Source organism: Alosa pseudoharengus, unplaced genomic scaffold (assembly GCF_046254945.1).
Source record: "Alosa pseudoharengus isolate Yale_2024_CS ecotype anadromous, Long Island Sound unplaced genomic scaffold, YU_APseudo_1.1 YU_APseudo_1.1_scf_1, whole genome shotgun sequence".
NCBI classification, from domain to species: Eukaryota; Metazoa; Chordata; class Actinopteri; order Clupeiformes; family Clupeidae; genus Alosa; species Alosa pseudoharengus.
In genome coordinates, this window is record NW_027468564.1 from 56,752,719 (window position 1) to 56,775,080 (window position 22,362).

The window sequence follows — 22,362 nt, forward strand, 5'->3', positions numbered from 1 at the left end:
AACACATTGCCTTGACAGAAGATCATTAGATAAGAATGACAGTTTATAACCTTCAGAATCAATGGGCTGCATTAGTCTGTCTGTGAAGGCATTTTAAAACACCATTCCAGACACGAAATTGAAACAAAGGCTAATAATCTGGATGTAGGTGTGTCTGAATCCACGTTTGCTATTTTGACAGTGGGGGAAAATAGTATCCATGCCAGACACATGGTTCAAAAGGATTGTTATTATGGGCTGTATTTTGCACCCTGGCGCATGGCGTAAAAACTCTTGCACGTTTACTTTTTTAAACAATGCGCCCATGGGTGAGGCAATTAACAACTTAGGGAGTGGCCTGGTGCATTGTCTAAAAATCGCTATTGTACACCTGGTCAGAAGTTGGCGAGTTGTTTATATGTTATTTTAAGAGCGCATTGTCAACAGTCATATTGGCGGGTGCACAACGCACCATCCTTCTATCATCCATGAACGCACACCAGCGCACGTCCATGCAAAACATTACAAATTGCACGATTGCAATGGGAAACATAATTAGAATAAAAATATTACGAAATACTGTACATCTCTTGATGAGTAGTTATTCACCATCATTTGCAAATTGGTTAAAAGTGATTAGGGGAGAGGCGAGAGACACGTATGGAGCACAGCTGAAGATGCACTGTTACAAGATATAAGCCACTCCTCTCCTCTGCAGGATAAATGTTGTTTTATTGAGTCATTTGAACAATATTCCAGCCTATGTTTTCGATGGTAACCCATTGTCAGTCAATAGTGAAAGTAACTTACTGCATATAACTGTCTTGTCGTTGACTGACACACCATGGTGAAGTTAGTTTCACTTTGCCAATGAGTTCAAATAATAGACGAGTGCAAATGCGTGAAGGCTATGCTATGTTTTAGTAAAGCCCGTTTAGTGGAATGACTATTCCATATGGTCTTGCAAGCAGCCTCCTTCAAATGCGCCATTTGACATCGCGCCTTATAGGGAATGGCAGCTACAACGCTATTTTACTTAGCCTACTGCCATCCAACTTGCTAAAAGCCACCTCCGTCATATGCTAAATGTTGCTTAGTTCTGAACGTCTGCATTTTAAGGCTTGGGTGCAACGTGACAGTTCATTTAAACTTCACAACGACCAGGGCAAAAGGGACGTGGAGGGACTTGCCTAAAAGGACTTTGACGAAAGGCTCTTCCTGTATGGTCATGTATTTACGGTGGAGCGTTTACTGTGTTGTGACGACATCTTCTGTTATATCCTGCTCTTTACAACTTCACTCTGACACTTAATATCTTGTTTGCCCAACAATAACTATTTTAGCATCTTTATCATAACGTGCTGATTCCCTAGTGCAACACCCAACCGGGTCTGTGTAGACACTAATTACATTAAAGAATAATTCCGGTATTTAGCACTTTGCTGGGCAATGGGCAAAATGCCCCATTGACATCAATATGTTTTATATAGAGTCACCACACTGCCACCTGTGGTTGTATAGAGTAACCTGTGGTAGCAACATATTGATGTCAATGGTGCATTTTGCCCATGATCAGGGTGGAAAATGAAAAAGAAAGATTTGCATAAGACAAGTCAAATTGGTGTTTTTAAAAAGAAAAGATCATGGAGAATAAAGAAAAAAATATTTAAAAAATCTTTGTATATTCCCACAAGGTGTTTAGGTGCTCTGAAAATGAGAACCAAAATTATTTTTTAGACTTGTAAGGTCTGCTGTTCAGACCCTGAAGGAATTTATTTTCTGTTCATTGTTTTTTGTGAGAGTGTTTCTACTTATCTCAGTAAGGAAAATAAATCAAGAGCCTATGTTGAGTACAAATATGTCTTCTGAAGGCCCAGCCAAAAACTCAAAGTGCAACTTTGAGGGACAGCTATGACCATGCAGGATTATCCAGACCAAACGTGACGATTTTGCTACATACTATTCCTATTTATGTACCAGCATGCAAAATTTGAGCCTCCTACATGGTTTAGTTCTTGCGCTGTGAGCTTGTGTTGACAAAAAAAAGAGGCCGAACAAAATCGACACCCCCCTCCCCCTGTAAAACTGGCTGTGTTTTGGAAAGTATTGATCTTACATAAGAGTAATTTTACAGTGTGTCTCCTGGGTAACATAGGTACACCTGGTAATTTTTTCAGAATTTTTTGAGACCTAAGTGTGTCGGCCCTGGTTGAATTGACGTGAATGACCCTATTTATACATCCATTAGGGGTTTCATCAACTAGTCAACTTGTGGACTATTAAAATCACTAGTTGGTGCTATAGGCAGCAGTTGGCTAGTCGTGGACAACATTTTTACATTTTACATGATTCCTTCAAAGATTAGAGATATTGCAAACATATTTTACAATTCACATTCAATTCAATTATACGTGTACATGTCTACAAGACATTTAGAACTCTAGGTGTAAAGAAATAATAACAATACAACTTACCATGTACCGATATATTGACAGCATTGCTGTACTCCCCAAATTCAGACTGACACCAGTAAAGTCCACTATCTACAATCCTTAATGATCTTAGATGACATGGCCTCTCATCCCAAGTAACTGCTCCATGCTTGAAAGCACAGTGTGAAGCTTTGTTGTAGATTGTGACCCGTCTCAAAGTCCAACCACTGGAATTGCCCTTCACCTCACAGGTCAGTGAGACAGACTCAGATGGAAAGTAATCTGACTTGTTTGGATAGATACCCAGAGAAGCTGGAGGAGAAGGATCTGGAATGCAACAGAGAAACTATATCAGTTCCAAAATGAAGACATACATTGCATGACCTAATTATATATTGTGCCTTGCAAAAATATTCATAGCATGAGAGTCATCTCCATTTCCTAAAGTTACTTAGACTTATGTTTTCTTTTAGAGTGTCTTTATAAAGATCTAAAGTTGATTCCATGAAACTTGATGATGCTTGCATCTGGAAGCTGTTGCTTTGAACTCATTGAATATGAGGCCAACACAAGCAAAGCTGGCTATTATTAGGTTATGACAAACCAAACTAAAAGAAGTGGGCATGGCCATTGTCAACAATTTCTTATAATATATGTACTGGTGAGCTAACAAACATGAAAAAGTCAATAGACCTCTGAAGTTTGCCTACCCAAAGCTGCCATCTTTGCCCATAAAAGGAGATCTGAGTGCTAATCGAAGCTAACTATACTATATACTAATACTTATACTTTACTATATACTTATACTTAAAAGTTTGCCTTTAGGTGGGGATCACACTGAAAATAACGAAACTGCAGCAGTAAGCATGCAGGGATCACACTGACCAGTGGCAAGCGGCAGGTACTGTTATCTATGGTTCGGTAGAGGAACGGTGGCAGCGCTAGCATAGCTAGCGTTGAACAAGCTAAGCGTTGAACCATAGACAGTAAAAGAAACGTTGAAGCGTTGAACTTTCAACTAAATTTTCAAAGCCTAACATGCGTATTCAATTGACCAATCCCAAGCCCCGCCCCTTTTTACTATGTCACAATGAGGACTTCGGAGGACCTTGGTCAACCTCGGTCAATTTTGAATTTTCTAGTGTCCATTAGGGGTGTAACGGTTCATGTATTCGTATTGAACCGAAACGGTATGGGCGTCACGGTTCGGTGCATGAATTTACACGGAGAATACACGGTATAAAAATACTAGGGCTGTCAATCGATTAAAAAAATTAATCTAATTAATTACATACTCCGTATTTTTTGCTGTGAAAGTATTTTAAATATTTAAATTCTAATGAATCATTGAATAATCAGCATTAGTGACATTAAAGTTCAAAAACTCTTTTATTATTATTTTCACTGTTCAAATAATTGCCATAATAATCTATGATATGACCTAATATGCTAAGGAAATAAATTCAAAAGTGCTTCGGAAAGAAGTTTTTTTTCACATACAAGGCATTTCATTGCAGAGGACTTTATTTTCAACACATTATTTTTTATCAACACCATCAGGCCGTTTTTTAAAAGTAAATGTTCCAATCAATGATCCAGGCAGCACTTTTTCTTCTCTCTCCTTCATATTACAGTCTAAATTTTACTGACTAGAACGGCTCGGGGTCAAAGGTCATACGGAATCGATTAATCTGCACAAATTTTTTTAATCAGTTATTTTTTCTCAAATTAATTAATCGAAATTAATCAGTTATTTTGACAGCCCTAAAAAATACATAAAACTCGTGTGCGGATTAATTAATGTCATGCGCAATTACTGTTAAGTAGCGAGAGTTACGGGAGTTCTTTAGCGACACCTAACACTAATCTGTAGCCTCGCCTTAGCTCTGATTGGCGCCTATGTTTTTTTTGTCAGGTCGTCGGTCGAGTCCGTCAGTCATTAGTCATTAGCAGCACTAAGGTTAGACCCACAAGAGTTAGAGGATCCGCTGGTCTCTTTAAGATCGCAAGTTTGAGAACTTCAGTTACAGTCAGTGTTGCGCGGGTTTGGTCGCAAGCGGCCCGCGGTCGCCCGCTATTTTAATCAACCCGACCGCAACTCGGACCGCGAATATTAATTAGGACAAAATTATACCCGACCCGCGATCCGACCCGCTTATTTACAAAATGTGTGCTTTTGGTTATAGGCTGCATGCAGTGTGACAGTAGGCCATTTCTGTAAAAACAAACTAATTTATTTACGAAACTTGATGCAGTAGAATTACACGCAGTAAGCATGCAGGACATAATGTTTGCGCAGGAGAAAGAATGAGAATAAGAGCGCAAGCACGCACGCAACGCACAAAGGATAAGAACACTAGGATAAGATTTGAAGGCCATGGACATACATCTTTCTTTCGAAAACAGAAATGGTGAGGCGAGGTAGGCAAGAGAGATACATTGCTGGTCAAAACGTTAGCGTAAGAACTGGTTTATAATGCTGAATGAAACACAAAGCTTTACTAAAGCACATCCACTGTTTAAAGTCACAAACACAACGAACTAAGGTAACTTTTATGCATGCGCGAACCTATACATACCGGTAGATATGGCTGTGTAGTCTGTGCCATAACATTTATTCCTGCAGGCTGCCCGTTTTGGCTGTCATACTTTTAAATGGCTTCGCAAGAAGTAGGCCTAGACCATAACCATAGCCTATATCGCTTTTCCTGAAGGGGTGTCTTTATTATTTTAACTCGCGTCTTGCTTCTTTACTGTTGACTTTACTGTATTGATGCTTTACTGTATTGATGCTAGCTTTCTCGTGATATTTTAAGTAGGCCTATTTGTAGAAAATATATATTTAATTAATTTTAACTGACCCGCCCGCAAATGACCCGAATATCATTAAAATATTTTGTTTATGACTCATAACCGCGGGTGACCGCGGTCATCCGCGGGCGACCGCTTAATTTCGGGCAGACCGCGCAACACTGGTTACAGTAACGTTAGTACAGGCGAAAGAGTGGTGGATAAGATGAAACTGTGTGTCGGCGTTGTTCATCAGTTGTTGGGTATGTGAGTGGAAAAAATGCTACACATATTCGAAGCCATCACCCAGATGATGTAGGCTACCAATCACTGAAACGAGGGGAAAAGGGCAGCCGTGGCCCACTGGTTAGCACTCTGGACTTGTAACCGGAGGGTTGCTGGTTCGAGCCCCGACCAGTGGGCCGCGGCTGAAGTGCCCTTGAGCAAAGCACCTAACCCCTCACTGCTCCCCGATGTAGCAGGCAGCTCACTGCGCCGGGATTAGTGTGTGCTTCACCTCACTGTGTGTTCACTGTGTGCTGTTTGTGTTTCACTAATTCATGATTGGGTTAAATGCAGAGACCAAATTTCCCTCACGGGATCAAAACAGTATATATGCTATGCTTATACTTACTTAAAAAAACTTCCCCTGCGCTTCAGCAGCCTTTGGATACACATACAAATAGGGCCAAAACCTATGGCTTAAATTAAATTATTTCGTAATGACAGAAAGCTATGTAAATCGCGTGGTAATTACCTTTATGTTGGGGTAACTTGTAACTTCTCACATGAGGAGCTGGTAGTGTTAAGTGCATAGACAGTAAAATAAAGTGACAACGCTAACCAGGCTAATAAACAAACCATTCTACGGTGAGTTAACGTCAAAGGGCAAAGTCACGTGACTTCTAGTTGTAGTCTGTTTATGAAATGAAAAGAACAATTTCGTTTTTTTAAAAAAAAGGCAAAATAGTGTGATATTTTCACAGTTAGTAGGCTAGATTATTACTTTACACACAATGAAAAATATTGAGGCAAATTGTAGACCCTTCCATATACAACTAAACACAGATGTTGAAGGTCTTGCTTAAGTGGATTTTTAAAAATCATTTTTCTATGTAATTTGCACTTTCAGAAATAAGATATGCCGTAGGCCTATTTTCAGTTTTATAGCTGATTGTCTTATTTTTTTTTTTATTTTATTATTCCTCCCCAACATGAGCTGCTTAACAGGCTAGCCACTCTCCCAAGTTGCGTGGGAACTTGGATCTGCAAAACGAGAGAGTAACACGTGATTATTCAAAATCCCTGTTAATTTCCCATTCATATGGTGCCATGTCATTTCTCCGATGCTCCATTGTTCCGACCTCTTCATAACCTCTTAAAGGAACATGCCACCCAATGTCAGTAGTAATATATGTTCTTACCTTAACTTTCACGAGTTGAGTCATACCTCTCCCGTGCACTGATCTATAAAGAACACTTGTGTTCCAATGTCAGTATCTATATAGAACACTTGTGTTCTTTATAGATCAGTGCTCCCATGTCGGTATGTGCACTCAAACGCTCTGGTGCGCCGCCGAATGTGTTAGCATGTTGCTATGCTAGCGGGCTCAGACGTAGCCATAGAGGGAGGAAGATAGCACTAATCAAAATAAGTTTTCCCTACTTAAATACAGTTGCACGAGTAGTTGATAAAAAATGTGTAAGGTCACACAACATGAAACGTGCCGATTTTCCAAGCGAATAAACAGGAGAACTACAATGTGTGGCGCAATAGCACTTGGGAGTACTTCGACCTAGCGTAGTAATATTAACACCTAATTGTAGATCCTATCCACCGTTTGCAGCGAAGCTGAATTCTAAACGCCATTTTTAATTAAAAAAAATAATAAAAAAGCTTCTTTTTCTGATTCCTTACAACCTTTTGCCATTAAATCAATATTTGCCAGGGGTATGAATGATTTTGTTCCTAACTGTATATCTATCTATTAATGACAGGAATGTGTGTGTCTGTGCGTTTGTTTGTCTCACCAAATGTTTGTTCAAATGATTTCAAACTTGGTTTATGTCTTGCTACGGGCATGAGTGAGTGCATTGCCTTATTTGACGTGGACTTGGATAAGAAATGCAAAAGATATTGTTAAATATTGTTAAAAGAATTACACATGGGCTTTTACCACTCCCCCTGCAAACAGCAGTGTACAACACTGAATTGCGGTGCACATGGCAAGCTGGTGCTTTGTACAGGCAGGCTAAGATGTTCTGATGATTATCATGTCTGACCTCAACAACATACACACTGCCTCTGGATGTGGTTTGCTTGCATAAAATTATTCTGCAGGTTTTGCAACATCACGGGTATGCAGTGACTATTTAAAATTACGTAAAATAAATTATGTGTTCATAAACTGACACTTTGCCTTGCCTTAACTCAAAACATGATATATCTACTTATTTTGGTCATTTTGATCTGTAAAATGCAGCCATGCTTAAATTCGACCTACTGCACATTTATTATAATACAACATAATAATACTCAATATTCATTATTGAATACTTATGTAGCCTATGGCAGCACTTTGTACGCTTTTTTCTGATACATTAGATAATTTCCTCCTCCCCCTTTCTGTCCGCACATTCACGGTCAGGCATTAGGGCCCAGCGGGAACATGGTTAGGTTAATGAGGTCTCACTTAGGCCTTAAAACGTCATCTGTAAATCACCTGGCATGAGACGCCGAGCCTATTGTTCATCCGAGTGCACCTGTGTCGTTAGCAAGCGTGGCCTACTTTGCCTCCATACTGGAATGTTTGTGGATTGTATCGGATGTGCGTTTTAAGTCTATATCTTCATACTGGATTGTTAAGTCAAGCAGCCTCGCTGGTGGTGTGAGCCCAGCTGTAACGCCGGGCCTGCAACGAGACAAGTTTCATACTGGATTGTATCGGATGTGCGTTTAAGTCTTTACCTTCATACTGGATTGTTAAGTCAAGCAGCCTCGCTGGTGGTGTGAGCCCAGCTGTAACGCCGGGCCTGCAACGAGACAAGTTTCATACTGGATTGTATCGGATGTGCGTTTAGGTCTTTACCTTCATACTGGATTGTTAATTCAAGCAGCGTCGCTGGTGGTGTGAGCCCAGCTGTAACGCCGTACACGCAACGAGACGAGTTTCGGGGTTAAGTGAGTCAACCAAGGAACGAGTCTATATTACTACACGGTGGCTGGCCGCGGCCGTGGTCCTAATTGGTGTTGCTACGATAGAGGGGGGCACCACTGTTTTTCCCATGTTGATTTTATTGTTTTTTTATTAAGTTTGTTTCTTATTGAGCTCTCGTGAATTTAGTGGGCTATGTGCAATATCTGACTAGGCCTAGGTTTCTGACTAGTGTGTGCTGTCGCCAACTGAAGAGGCGTATTGGGCTAGTGCAATATCTAAGGTGATCTCTAATGCGTGTCTGGTGATTTGCATTAGTTGTGTTAATATTCAACGGGTTTGTGCAATTATATCTATGTGCAATTATCAGTGGCTATATGGGCTAAGTGCAATATATTTCAGTCTTTGATGTTAGTACACCGGTTAACTAAGGTGTGTGTAGCCAACCCCAGTTATTCTCACCCTTGTGTGCTGTGTATCTTGGGCACTCTGAATAGAAGTTACCTTCTCTTAAAGTGGCAGCTGCATTCATTTTCATTTGTAGCCTACATTAGGTGTTTTGTTTGATTTTGTTTAGTGTTTGCTGTGAAACATCTTTGCTGTGTGGTGTGTCTTATTGGTCGGTACCATCACTACATCTCTGAGCCTCAGTACTAGCTGTTGAGTACTGGTTGTATTGAGCTGAAGTCCTGGACTATTGCAAATTTGCACAGTGTACTGTCTGACTGTTGGATGTAATTTATAATCCTTTAATAGTAACTTATTTCAGTGACTATATTTATGGTTCCTATTTACTGCGGTTTGCATAATAATATCTACCATTTATTACTTTCTGCCATTTTGCACAATATCTGAGATACTACTTAATGCCATTTTGCACAATATTGAGATTGCCTTTTTGCACATTGCCTACGATTACCCTTATTGGTGGCGATTTATAGCCCATTGTCTTCTTTGTGTATAAAAACAACTGTGAAATAAATAAGAATTCGAATACATGACAGCTGTATCCTGATCAGTTTATTCTCTTAGTGAACTTGCTGGGGAATTGACCTAGGTGTATGGTATAGGGCTCTCCCACCCTTCTAACCGGGAGTGGCGTAGTCACTGTTTAGAACATTATGCTTCAGGCCACACTTAGATGGGATGATGTTTACCCTTAGCATCCTATATTCAAAGCAGACCTACCTGCGATTATGTAACTTGGCTATAGGTTTCCTACAGGAAAAGCATGTTTTTATCAGGCACTATAGCAACAATAACATGTCAAACCAGCTAGCGTCGGGCTGGCTCTCTTGTAATACCACTTTACCATGTGTGGCACTGTACTAAAAACAATACAATGTAAGTCACATAACAGTAACATAACAGTCTCATTGTCAACATAATGGTGCATTCAAGACAAATGGAATCCTACTCATATGTAACGGAGGCGAACTGAACTAGCTAGTTGCCCGTGTAAATCCTCACACCCCTAACCTTAAGAGCGCTTCTAGCCGCTTAGTTGGAAGCCTGGGCTTTTAGCTCAGTGGTTAGAGCGTTCGACTCCCATGCCAGTGAGTGTTGAGGTGGCGGGTTCGAGGGCCGTGAGCGGTGGACAAATTACGACCTCTGTTACACCTTTGAAGTCAGTAGTTGAAGTTAGTCTCCAGACCAAAAACCAACAAAAAGCAATTTCTGTCAGTACTCTGCCCTAGGATTCTGTTTATTTGTAGCCCTCTGCTGGTCTGCTTCTGTTTTGTCACTGCATGTTTTTGTTTTGGCCCACCATGTGAACCTGCTTTTGGATTTTGAATCTGCCTGTTTTGGACTCGATCCAGCCTCTTGAACTTTGCTTTTTTGGACTATGCCTGGATGTTGGATTAACTGACAATTTGATTTTCCTGTTTTCTGCCGTTCGAAGAACTGTTTTTGGTTAAATTGTTTGAACTGCCTTATTGGCCTGTGGCTCTCCACAAACTGTTCCCCCTGTCTGCAAATAAACCAGTAAACAGCATCTGCACTTGGGTCCAGTCTCTGAATCTGACAATTTCTCTGGCTAGAAAAAAACTAATGGTGGTAAAAATAAATAAGTGGAGATTACTGCAGCAAAAGTCTGACAACCCATTGCTAAGGAGAAACCTAACATTTAGCAGAGTTCAGAATTCAGGTGGTCATTGATCATAAAGGATTTAAATCAAGTATTTAAAATGACTGGTGTAACTCTGATTAGCTTGTCCATTTATTTCTGAGCACAAATCAAGCACTCATGTACAAAACTGTTGTCCAAAATAGGTTTACAATATCCAACCTTTCAGTCACATTAGACAAAGTCTAAATTATGACAGACACTGTGCAAATATGTGCTCTTCATAGTATAGTTATCTTACCTTTTACCCACAGATGCCTAAGGTTGCTGTAAGGGGTGTAAGAGAATGAATTTGGTCTCTGTGCTCGGCACACATAGAACCCTGTGTGTTCAGGACCCACAGTGCTGAGGGTGTAGGAGCCTCCAGCCTCTCTGCTGCTGTCTGAGAGGAGCTCAGTAGAGTTTTCTGATAATTTCAGCTCATGTGAATAGAAGTTGGTATCTTCTGAAGGGAGAACTTCCTCAATTGGAACAATGACTCTATAAAAGTGGAATCTCCAGCCAGATGCGGATCCTGATGCATCACACTTCAGAGTCACAGTATCTCCTTTAGCTGGCGAGGTTGGAGATACATCTAACGTTGGACTAGGATCTACAAGCATTACAGTACACAGTGATGTTGTCAAGTACAAATAAGAATGAATACACAGAGGATATCAACTTTAGGAGCATTTTATCACGTTGATACAAAGTGTGGTGAATATGAATAAATTAGTCTTCCGTGCTTTTGTGGTCATAACTTACTGTGATTCACTGATATCTTGACAGCGTTACTATACTGTCCAGATTCAGACTGACACCAATACACTCCACTGTCTGCCACATCAAGTGAGCTGATGTTACATGTGGACTGATCCTCAGTCACTGTGTTGTTAAAAGGACATCCTGAGAGAGAGGAAGTGTAATGGTTTATGAATCGCCTCAGACTCCAGCCACTGGCATTGTCCTGCGCCACACAGCTCAGTGAGAGGGACTCTGACTGAAAATACTGAGTTCTGTTGGAATTGATGGTCAGAGCAGCTTTAGGGGAAGGATCTGGAGGAGTAAGTGACAGGACAGGATTAAAGTCCACATGTTTCTCTTATCAAAACATATTTACTCTACTAAAAATAAATTACAGCAATTTCAAAGTAGCCTCCATTAACTGGGTCTTCCAACACCTACCTATAACCCAGAGAAGTGTAGGTGTACTATATTCTGTGTGATAAACAGGTATCTCTCTCTCTCCTCTGCACACATAGACACCAGAGTGTTCAGGGCCAACTGAGTTGAGGGTGTAAGAGCCTCCATCTCCACTGCTGTCTGGGAGGAGCTCCAGAGAGTATTTAGAGCTGCTCTCTTTGTCTGTAAAAGTGGGCAGCTCTTCTCTGTAAGGAACAATTTTGTACCAGAGGATTTTCCACCTTGTGTCAGAGGTTGAGGTGTACTGGCCTACACTGCAGCGCAAAGACACAGCATCTCCTGCAGTCAGCCAACCCTCTGGAGAGACGTATACATATGGACGTGGTCTATCTGTTAAAAGGCATAACATTTGAATGTAAAATCATTCAATTAAACAGGTTTTAATTGTTTCTTGAAAAATAAATAAAATAAAAAATATTTAAAGTTACTTACTGTCTATTCTCACGTTAACAATATTACTTAACTCTCCTGATTCAGACTGGCACCAGTAGTTTCCACTATGAGAGATATTGAGGGATTTGATGTTGAATGTAGCCTTTCCCAGAGTCTCATTCTCCACTGAATCTACATTTTTCCTGTATTTTCTCAAGATCCAACCACTTGCATTGCCTGGCACCTCACAGTTGAATGACACAGACTCATTTTTGTAGAATTGTGTCCTGTTGGGGCTGAGGTTTAGGAATCCTAGAGGAGAAGAATCTGTAGTAGAGGATAGAGAAGCTCGTTAAAACAGCTCTTTCAAAACATATTGAAAGGCGTAGGTCTAAAAATTGGAATCAATTGGTAAACAATAAGATGCCGTTAGTGCGATGTATGTGTAGTATGATGTTACCTTTAATCCAGATCAACATAGGGGAGCTGTAAGTGTAGCAGGCAGGCTCTCCTCTCTCTGCTCGGCACACATAGAGACCTGAGTGTTCAGGAGCAGCAGGGTTGAGGATGTAGTAGTCGTCAGCTTCTTTTCTACCGTCTGAAACGAGCTCCAGAGAGTATCTTGTATCACCGTTCCAGTGTGGCATCTCTGAAAGCTCATCCCTGAACGGAACAACTCTGTACCAGAGGATCCTCCAGTCTACTGAAGACCTTTCAACCATACAGCGCAGCTTAACAAAGTCTCCTTTTTCAAACTGTTTTCCGTCATTCACCCAGGTGCCAGATTCACTTGTTATATATACCCTAACATCTGTAAAAGATGAAAAGCAAAAGTATGTCATAAAAACAAATAATGACTGCTCTCCTTTTTGTTCAACCATTTAGTTGTGCAGTGTGTAAACCACCTTGACTACTAGATATGTACTATAGGCTGAGACAAGGAATAGGCATATTTCTCAGTAAAGTTGAAATGAAGACAAACAAAAAATTACCAAATCTCATGATGTTACATTGAGTTCAAGAAATTGGTGAAAATGTACAAAATGTCATATTAGTGTTAAATTGAGCTCAATTTTGTTATGGCCATTCCATTGTTTTTCTTTCTTGCCTTCTTACACTTTTTACATGCTTATTTTAAAGAGGAACAAATTAGGTAGGTAACAGTTTAGCAAACTACAGCAAAAGGCTGGGCTGCACAAAGATGTTCAACACAAAGTCTTGATATTATCTTATATGAGGAAAATTCTACTGGGCTCTCCAGAGACACAACTTTAATTTGAAGAAGGTTATACCATGTCTAAACTTTGTTCCATGCAATCAATAACCGAATGTTGAAATGTGGATAGCCTCAATCTTTTTAAAGTAGGGGTGTCAAACATAAGGCCCACCAACAGGTTTCAAGAGAGAAAGAGCAGTATATGACAGCAGTACATGATTTGTACTTGTTTGCTCCCAAGTAGGTATAGTAAATAGGGTGGTAAATAGTATGGGCAAATTAGTGAGTCTTCAATGACTCGTTCTCCTTAAGCTAAGCCACATGGCTCCTCTTTGTGCGGTTTTCACGTCTGAAATCCAAAGGTGACTTGTACTGTTGGCATGAGGTGTCTGTTGCTGACCCGAAGCTCTGGAATAGTCTCCCATTGCACATCAGATCCTGTCCCACCACAGATTGTTTTAAATCAAATTTAAAAGACTCACATTTTTTTAAGTCTGAGGTTTTATTTGAGATTTCATTTATTTTATGTCTTTTCACTCTTAACTTATTTTCTTTTATGTTTTTTTACGTTTTATCCAGCTGTTTTTTTCTTTCTTATCCTAATTTTGACCTTAAATTATTTATTTCTATTTTATTTATTTATTTATAAACCTATTTTTTTCTTATTCTACTTATTACTATTTTCTTAATATTTTACTTACACACCATACTCTGTTTTTGTTACATTGCTTCCCTTCCCTTGCTCTGCACCCTCTGCTTTCAAATATTAACTCCTTGTTCCTCAAATGTTTGGTCTATGTTATTATTGTCTAACCTCACAAATTGTGAAGCATTTTGGGTCAACTCTGTTGTTTTTAAATGTGCTCTACAAATAAAATGACTTCACTTGACTAACATGAACATTATGATATGCATCTATTTAAAACGCCACTCTGCTAGGTTTTTAATAGCAAACAGATATATCAAGATAGCAATAGGACATTACAAAATATTACTGTCCATATTATTCAATCAATGTGGCACAAATGAGGCTAGAGTCGGTGGATTAATGTATCAAAAGTGAGCAGCAAGGGCAGGCAAAATGGAAATTATGAGAACCAGGGATGCTCCGATATCTCTCACACCACGAGTCTGAAGGCATGCCCAAATCCACCCAGAATTCATGTCTTCTTAATGAATCCAAGACCGTTAAATTTGAAAGATATTGGCAAGAGTAAGTTTGATGGGGATGGAGTCGCTAAATATTTTAGAAAGGAAACTGAAAGTCATAGGGCCTACAAGCGTACTATTCCTACCAAATAACTATACTAACAATGTAGAGCAAGAACAACCATGTGGTGACATTGTTCCAGTGAGTAAAGACTCATTTTGGATTCATTTAAGAAGACACATTTCGCGGAAACATGAGTGTGCTACGGAGAGCAAAGAAAAACGTGAGCAATTTGAATATGCTTCATATCAAGTAAGGCTGAAGTAAAACTTGGATGCTAAGCCTATATTCTTTAGGCAATTAATCACACTGATCCCTTTAGTTTTAGGCTTATGTGTATTGACGTTGCCAAACTTTTTCGTTGTTGCACTATGGGTGTTTCATTATTGGTGTTGCATTATCTTTAAAAGTGAAATTACCATTGCTCTTAGTTCTTTGGGATTTAAGTTTTTTTAAGGTGAAAATTCGGCTTGTAGATTATTTCTCCCTCTTTTAAATTGGAGCGAGCATGGAGCGATTTCACTGAAGCGGAAGGATCTTTAAATGGAGCGGGGAGCGAAATTGAGCGGAGTGGCCTGGCGTGAATTTGAGCAGAGGAGCGGCCGAGTGAACAGCCACTTAAAGGGACACCAGGCAACGTTTTCGTGTTAATTACTCATCAATGTAAGTCGGTATATGGTTAAATGACTCATTACAGGGCGAACGAAGACTCTCTCGCCCGCCCCTACTGCCTGTAGGAAGAATATCCCGCTTGCAAGTTCAGTGTATCGTACCCGGCGACCGAAGCAGTTTCAGTTTCCATCCTGCATCCACAGCACAGAGGGAGGCTAACGAAACGCTAGTGATTGTTGCAAACGTGTGTATAATGGAAGAAGCAGCGAAAACCCTTGACGGAAGATCCAAAGAAAAGGAAAAGAGCTTCAGACCGATCGAGGGGGAGTTTCGTAGAGAAAAAGCATCAGGCTTGCCTGGTGTCCCTTTAAGCAAGGAGCGGGATATTCGCAACGTCCAGCTCTGCTCACTAGCTCTGCACACAATGCTCTGTACACAATGTCTTATAAATAGCTGCTAGTGGTAATGTTGTTAGCTAATTTCACCTGCGTTTACAATACAAACTAACTTGGCCATAGAACATTAGCCAAAATATTTTATTTACGTTTTAGCATTTTATCAGATTTATCAAGGGGTTGGGTTGCTTTAGCCTACTCGTTACATAGCCTAAGTGTTCTGAAAGCAGTCCAGCTTACCACAGGTTCTACTACATGTTCTATTCACTGTGAGTGCCATTGGCAGAACCGCTGCCGCCACCACCACCACTGTCATCAGCCACAGGAGCTGCCTTGGCAAACATGTTGTCTGAATAAAACTGACTTGACTTGGCTTTTTGGCACATTTGGCAGCATTTGCTTGAGCAGCAAGTTTCTTTTTTTTTTTTCTAGCAGTTTCTCTCCGCCTCCTTTGCGTTTTCTCTCCATCTCACATCGACATCTCTGCACACCGGCGCACTTATGGCTCCCACACACAGTTGCGTTACGTCAACGGATGTCAGTGGGTGTTCCCGACGGTAGCTACTAGCTATGCAAATGACTTGAAGAATAACCGTAAATTGATTGGCTGGTGCCTTCTGTTGTCCGTCGGTGCAGCAAAAGTTGAACTTTCCGACGCGAGCGACAGGAGCAACGCAACGCAACGGACCCACAATTCAGTTCAGCAACGGATGATGTAAGCCCATGTAAAGTGAACAGGATGCGTCTCCAGCACTGCACCGCACGCTGTGTGTGGGAGCCGTGAGCCAAAGGGAGGAGGTGTTTCATGATATGATTGGGCCAGCCCCGTGTCAGTGAAGAAAATAACCAATGGGCCGCAGACCAGCGTATGTCATGGGCTGGTGGTTAGGAAACAAACTCTTGCGCTGACTTTTTTGTTTAGTATTACGCAGGCAGGACCAAAGCGAAAGGGGTTGGTATTTAACAATGTGATTGGGCCAGCCGAGTGCCAATCGGGCCGCTGATCTACTGGTTTTATGGGCCGGTCAGACTAATATATAAATAAAAAGTGTCGGGACTGTCGGCCCAAATAACACATCGGCCCACTGGGAAATTGCCCAGTATGCCAGATGGCCAGTCCGTCCTTGATGAGAGCCGTTTAGACTCCATGGGCTAAGCCCCGAATGTTTTCAACTGCTAGCGACGCCCCTGTTCCTGATTTAAAGCAAAGAACTAGAAGAAGCAAACATGAGCAGACAGTAAAAATGGTTAGAGACAATACTGAAGAAACCTGATATTTAAGGCCTCTGACCTGGTCACTATAGATACATTGTTGTATCTGGTCACTATAGATACACAGTTGTAGATAGGTCACTAACTTACCATGAACCTTTATAAAGACAACATTACTGAATTCTCCAGACTCAGACTGGCACCAGTACGCTCCACTGTCATACTGAGACAGAACACCGATGTGGCATGTGCTGTTTTCCCAGGATGATGCTCCTCTAGTGAAAGGACACTGGGAGATCTCCATATAATCTGTTATTCGCTTTAGAGTCCAACCAGTTCCATTCCCCCCACAGCTAATAGACAGAGATTCAGACACAAAATAATTTGTCTTGTTGGGGTTGATGCTCAGATGGTTTGGAGAATCAGGATCTGGATCTAATTGGACAGAAGAGAAATAAAATCAGAGTTCTACATTAACATGGTGTGTATATGTGTATATATGTATGTAAGTATGTATGTAAAATATGTATGTATAAGGTTAACACTTGAGATACTGTAGCTATGAAGTCACCCACCATTGAACCAAAGAAAAAGGAGGTTGCTGTGTTGGGTGTAATAGAGCGGCTCTTCTTTCTTTGCTCTGCATACATAGAACCCTATGTGCTCAGAGTCAGTTAAGTTCAGACTGTAGGAGCCTCTAGCTCCTCTGCTGCTGTCTGACAGGAGCTCCAGGGAATATGCAGATCTGCCAGACCAGTGTGAGTCAGCAGGTAAGTCATCTCTGAAAGGAACTACTCTGTACCAGAGGAACTGCCACTCTGGGGAAGGGTCACCAATGTCACATGTAAAAGTCACAGAAGATCCTTTGAGGAGACACTGATTTCCTGTATCTTTGACAAGTTTGGGCTCAATTCCATGTCCTGGTGAATTGAAAACATCAAACAAAAAAGAACAAATGCATGAAACAAGATTAGACCAACAATCGGAAAGGTGAACTGAAATGTACAACCTCAATTCCAAAAAAAGTGCAACGAAAACAGCAATTGTTGGCACAGATAAATTCTATGAATCTGATACTAGCAACATATTACAAGAAATGTGGGACAGTAGACTGGTATGGGCTAAAACAGGCCAGCACCTGGACTCTTCTACTATGGAGCCATGCTGTTGCAAATAAGTATCGTCTTCCTGTAGTATTCAAGGCCTTCTCTGAAAAAGGAGCCTTTCCAGATGTGCAAGCTCCATGACCTTCCACATCTCCAGTATCTTATCTTGATCATTATTATCTTGAGCAAACCCTTGATGAGGGCACCCACCAGAAAGTACCAGAAAATACGGTAACACTTTACTTGACAGTATCGACAGAGTGACATGACACTGTCATGACACATAAAACCTAACCCTAATTTGTTATCACAGAAAACAAATTTCACTTAATAACAGAAGCGTTATGTCATCAGAAACATAACCAAACCACAAGCCCTTGATGTGGGCACCCTCAGATACCGTTTTTTAGGGGAGAAAAAACACTCAGATACCAACAAACTCTTTAGTCAATCCTCTTATGGCTCTTTTCCACTGCATGGTATCAGCTCAAATTGCCTCAACTTTACTTGGTTTTGGTACCAGGTGTTCGTTTTCCACCACAAAAAAGTACCCCCTTAAACGTAACTGGGTGCCATAGCGACACTGGGGGTAAGAGACGTGATGAAATGTCACTGTAGCCTAGGTGGTTTTATTCCCCTAACGTAGCCTACAATCTAAATAATGGCCAGTGGAAGGTGTCCTGAAAAAACCCAAAGAAAATCCATGTTAACTAAATCTATCTCCACTCCCCCTCATAGCCTACTTGACAGGTGTCTTTCTACGGGCACGAGTAAGTGCAGTGCCAAGTTAGACGTGGTTTGGAGAAGTAATGCAAAAGATATTGTTCAATAGCCTATATAAGTAAAAGAAGCACACGTTGGCTTTCTCCGCTCTAGCCACTCCCCCTCTCACACAGCACAGCCCAGGACCAGAGACAGAGAGGGTAAGCGGAGTTTTGGCAGGAGTTTTGAATAACAGGTCAAGATCATAGACAGTAACAGATCAAGATACAAGATGTTTGGATGATTATCATGTCCGACTTCAACAATAAAGACTCCCTGTATACAGTTTGCTTGCATAAAATGATTCCACGGATTTTGCAACAACACACCAACAAACACGAGTATGTAGGCTAGTGGCAAAATGATGTAAAAATTATATAAATGAATTCCATAAATTCTGTCAAAAACTGTGGTGCATTTAGGCGTGAAGTTTCGACTGTGTGATTAAACCCTGCACTTGCCTGGGCTCAATCCTTCTATTTTGCCCCCTAGAGGTTGGCATGCTAGCAAAGAGGCTAAAACCCATGGATGCTAGCGTCTGTCAAGTCTCTTAAAGAAACATGCTCCCTTTTGGAAAATTAGAGTTTGGAAATCCTAGAGTTAGATAAATTAGTACATACATTTTCCTTTTCTGTGCGTGCAATAACCCTGTCCAACACATCCCACTGTTAGCCTAATTCAATTGAGGTGGGTGGGGCCAATTAGCATGCTAAAGTTTCTTTTAAGGCATATAGTGATTGTGTGAAAAGATCCATTTTGTTTTATTATAGTTTAACATTTTGCATCCCATAAAATGGTTATACCTGTCCTGGCATCAATGATTTAATGTCTTAAGACAATGATTTTATTTAAATTTAAATACGTAATACTTTTAGCTCCGTCCTGACACATTAGGACTCATGCTAGTCAGTGAACCAGCACTCTGGGGTTTTAGGACACTGGCTAGTGCATTCAGCGCCCAGTCCTTGGGTGCTTCGTGGTGGTGGATTTGTTGGGGAATAGTTGTTTTAGCTAGAAACACCAAAAGCTTAGGAGAGGTAAAGTTGAGTATCGTCCGCATAGCAGTGATAATCAAAATTCAGATTGAGCCATTAGTCCTTTGGAATCAGATTAAAAGTGTCTATGTAAACGGGGGCTAGTAGTGACAATCCATTTCTGATGTCAGATTATTACTTGCACTGGACTGTTTTCATGTTGCAGCGCTTTATTTGAAGTAGCATTAATCAATATGAGGTAGCATTAATCAACATGAGGTAGCATTAATCAATATGAGGTAGCATTAATCAATATGAGGTAGCATTAATCAATATTTTCCCCACTAGGGATTTAAAAATAAGCAGAGGCAGGGATATCAGGACCTGAAGGGAGGAAATCCTTGAGAGAGAGAAATGGTTGCCAAGCAACGTCAAGACACAGCTTCTCTAATTTTTGTATCAAGTTGTGGAAGCGCAGTAATATAGAACGAAATGTGGTCAAGGTGTATGTTTGCGTTAGATTTTACAATAGCATCGAACACGATTCAGCCAATTATAATCAAGGACCGTAACTATATTACTGCTACTAAAAACTATTTTTGTGACACTATACTATTTTTGTCCATATCGCCATACTGTTGACGGGATCCAAAAAGCGGAAGCATATTACCCCTATCCTCGCCTCTCTCCATTTGGCCTGGCCCCATCCTACTGTACATTGCAGATCTTATTCACCACCACTCAGCTCCCAGGTCTCTTAGATCCTGTAGCATGGGTCTCCTGCATGTTCCACGCACCAGACTAGATAGAGGCGATAGAGCTTTTACTGTGGGTGTGCCACGCCTATGGAATTAGCTGCCACCTTCCATCAGAGATGATCTCACCATCACTACTGTTATATCTGTATTCATGTCTCTGTAACTTAGCTACAATCTGCTTATTGCACTATGCACAGCACTTTGGTCATAAACTGTATTTTAAATGTGCTTTAGAAATCCATTTTACCAACTTACCTTCTAAAATGTTTACTACATATAGCCAAACTGGCAAGATTTCATTAAATAAAGGCACAGCAGGAGAAATTTAATGATTTAGCTGAGTTGCTAGGTTACGGGGACGCTGGCGAGACACGCCGCTCCGTCTGGCATCATGTTTTTGTTTGGTTTTATGTAATGTTCGTAATTTTATGTAATGTCATGTTTATTTTTTGTATTGGTTTGTCTAGTTAAATGTTTTCCCTATTTATTTACGCTATTTTTGATAGTTTTCGTGTTTTATTCTTAGTCTACTCAGGGGGCCAAAACTGATATTAAAACTCGGACACTTTTTGGTACAAGCATACAACCTATCCAGTATTAATATATAACCCCTCAACATGTGTTCTAGCCAGGTTGTCAGCTTAGAAAATGTTTTTTTGTCCATTTTAACACTATATTCTTATAAGTGGTAAAAGCGGATTTTTTTTCCCAAAGTGCTTTCATTTTCTTCCATGTTACCTACTGTAATTTTGGGCAAATGTGCAATATAATCCAATTTATGTGCAAACATGATCATTAGGGTGATTGTCAAGCTGTTTTTTTTTTGTGTGTGTGTATGACTTTAAGCAATTTCAGGCCAATTTGTTGGTTTCCTGCTCAACATGACATACCAACACTAAATGTTGAATATCTCCACAACCACAAGGACCATATACATAGAAATAGTATCAAATGAAAGCCAACACTCATGGGCTGTCTGCAGAAGTGTCAGAATTGACATTTATTGTACAGTGTAAGAGAACAGAACTAGAACATGAACAAAACAATCTTCACCTAAAGAGAACCAGTTTTCAAAGTGAATATCAGCTTGGAAACATAACATAGTATCCCAAAACCTCTATCAATCAGTACCCATATATATGGGAATGAGTCAAGCCAAGTTTAAAGCTTGTAGAGAGAGACAGTGCAATGCTGCACAAGTTGTAATTCTTTAATGTCAAGGCAGCAATGTAGAACTGTAGATGGTGGTCTAAGGTGCTATTTGACTTCATTAATGTACCAGGTTGTAACACAAATTATATTTAATTGACATATCACTATAGTTATTAATTCCATCCTAACATAACTGCTCTCTCACTTCTTTAGGCTAAGGGGTTAGTAACTAGTTAGTAGTAATAACTAGTCTTGCTGATCCTAGCACTTACCACCTGACTAGAACTGACTCTCAATTGTTTAAAAAACAGCACTCACTGATGCACTTATTCTTATTGTACTAGAGCTTTTTAAAATGGTCCTATAAGTGTTGAGAGAATTGCTTTATAAAGCTTAAACTGTTAACCATGTTGTTAGTTGCTTTGGTTAAAAATGTGTCAGCCAAATGTAATGTAATGTAATAAATAATAGTTGTATGGCAAAGGTATGTTTTTCCCCTTCCAAGCAGTGACACTCAGGAAGGCAGCCAACAGAAGGCACCCAGGGACCATGTCCATGTGCTCAATCTGAGTCCTGGTCAGGGACAGAAAAGAAGAGTTTACAGTTTTGAGAATGAATACCTTCCCAATACAAAACATGCATGCATCGAAGGGCATAATATAAATCTAATCTACAAAACAAGAAAAACAATATCATGCCAAATAATCTGAAACAATGTAGTCGCATTTAATGTGGCAAAACTCAATAATAATGATGTGAGTACCTGAGTATTCTTGCACCGAGCTGCACAGGCACATCCACATGCCCCACTACAAAATATTCCACTTTTTTGACATCGACACTGCCTGGTACTGCACTGACTTCCACTTTCCTTGCATCCACATATAGTCAGCTCCAAGCACCTGGCCTGTACAGGTTCTTTGGTTA

At 40.3% G+C, this 22,362-nt stretch overlaps 1 protein-coding gene across 2 annotated transcripts in view; it reads right to left on the reverse strand.

The window, feature by feature from the left end:
- The window catches only part of LOC143134256 (Fc receptor-like protein 5), a 50,382-nt gene that overhangs the window by 7,535 nt on the left and 20,485 nt on the right, over positions 1-22,362 (reverse strand). For both annotated transcript variants that reach the window (XM_076294469.1, XM_076294477.1), the window contains 8 exons: positions 17,259-17,603; positions 16,834-17,118; positions 12,499-12,849; positions 12,099-12,365; positions 11,649-11,996; positions 11,229-11,519; positions 10,726-11,076; positions 2,454-2,738 (listed from right to left, as the gene is read on the reverse strand). In XM_076294469.1, the coding sequence (XP_076150584.1) occupies positions 2,454-2,738; positions 10,726-11,076; positions 11,229-11,519; positions 11,649-11,996; positions 12,099-12,365; positions 12,499-12,849; positions 16,834-17,118; positions 17,259-17,603 (2,523 nt within the window). The remainder of the gene's footprint in view (positions 1-2,453; positions 2,739-10,725; positions 11,077-11,228; positions 11,520-11,648; positions 11,997-12,098; positions 12,366-12,498; positions 12,850-16,833; positions 17,119-17,258; positions 17,604-22,362) is intronic.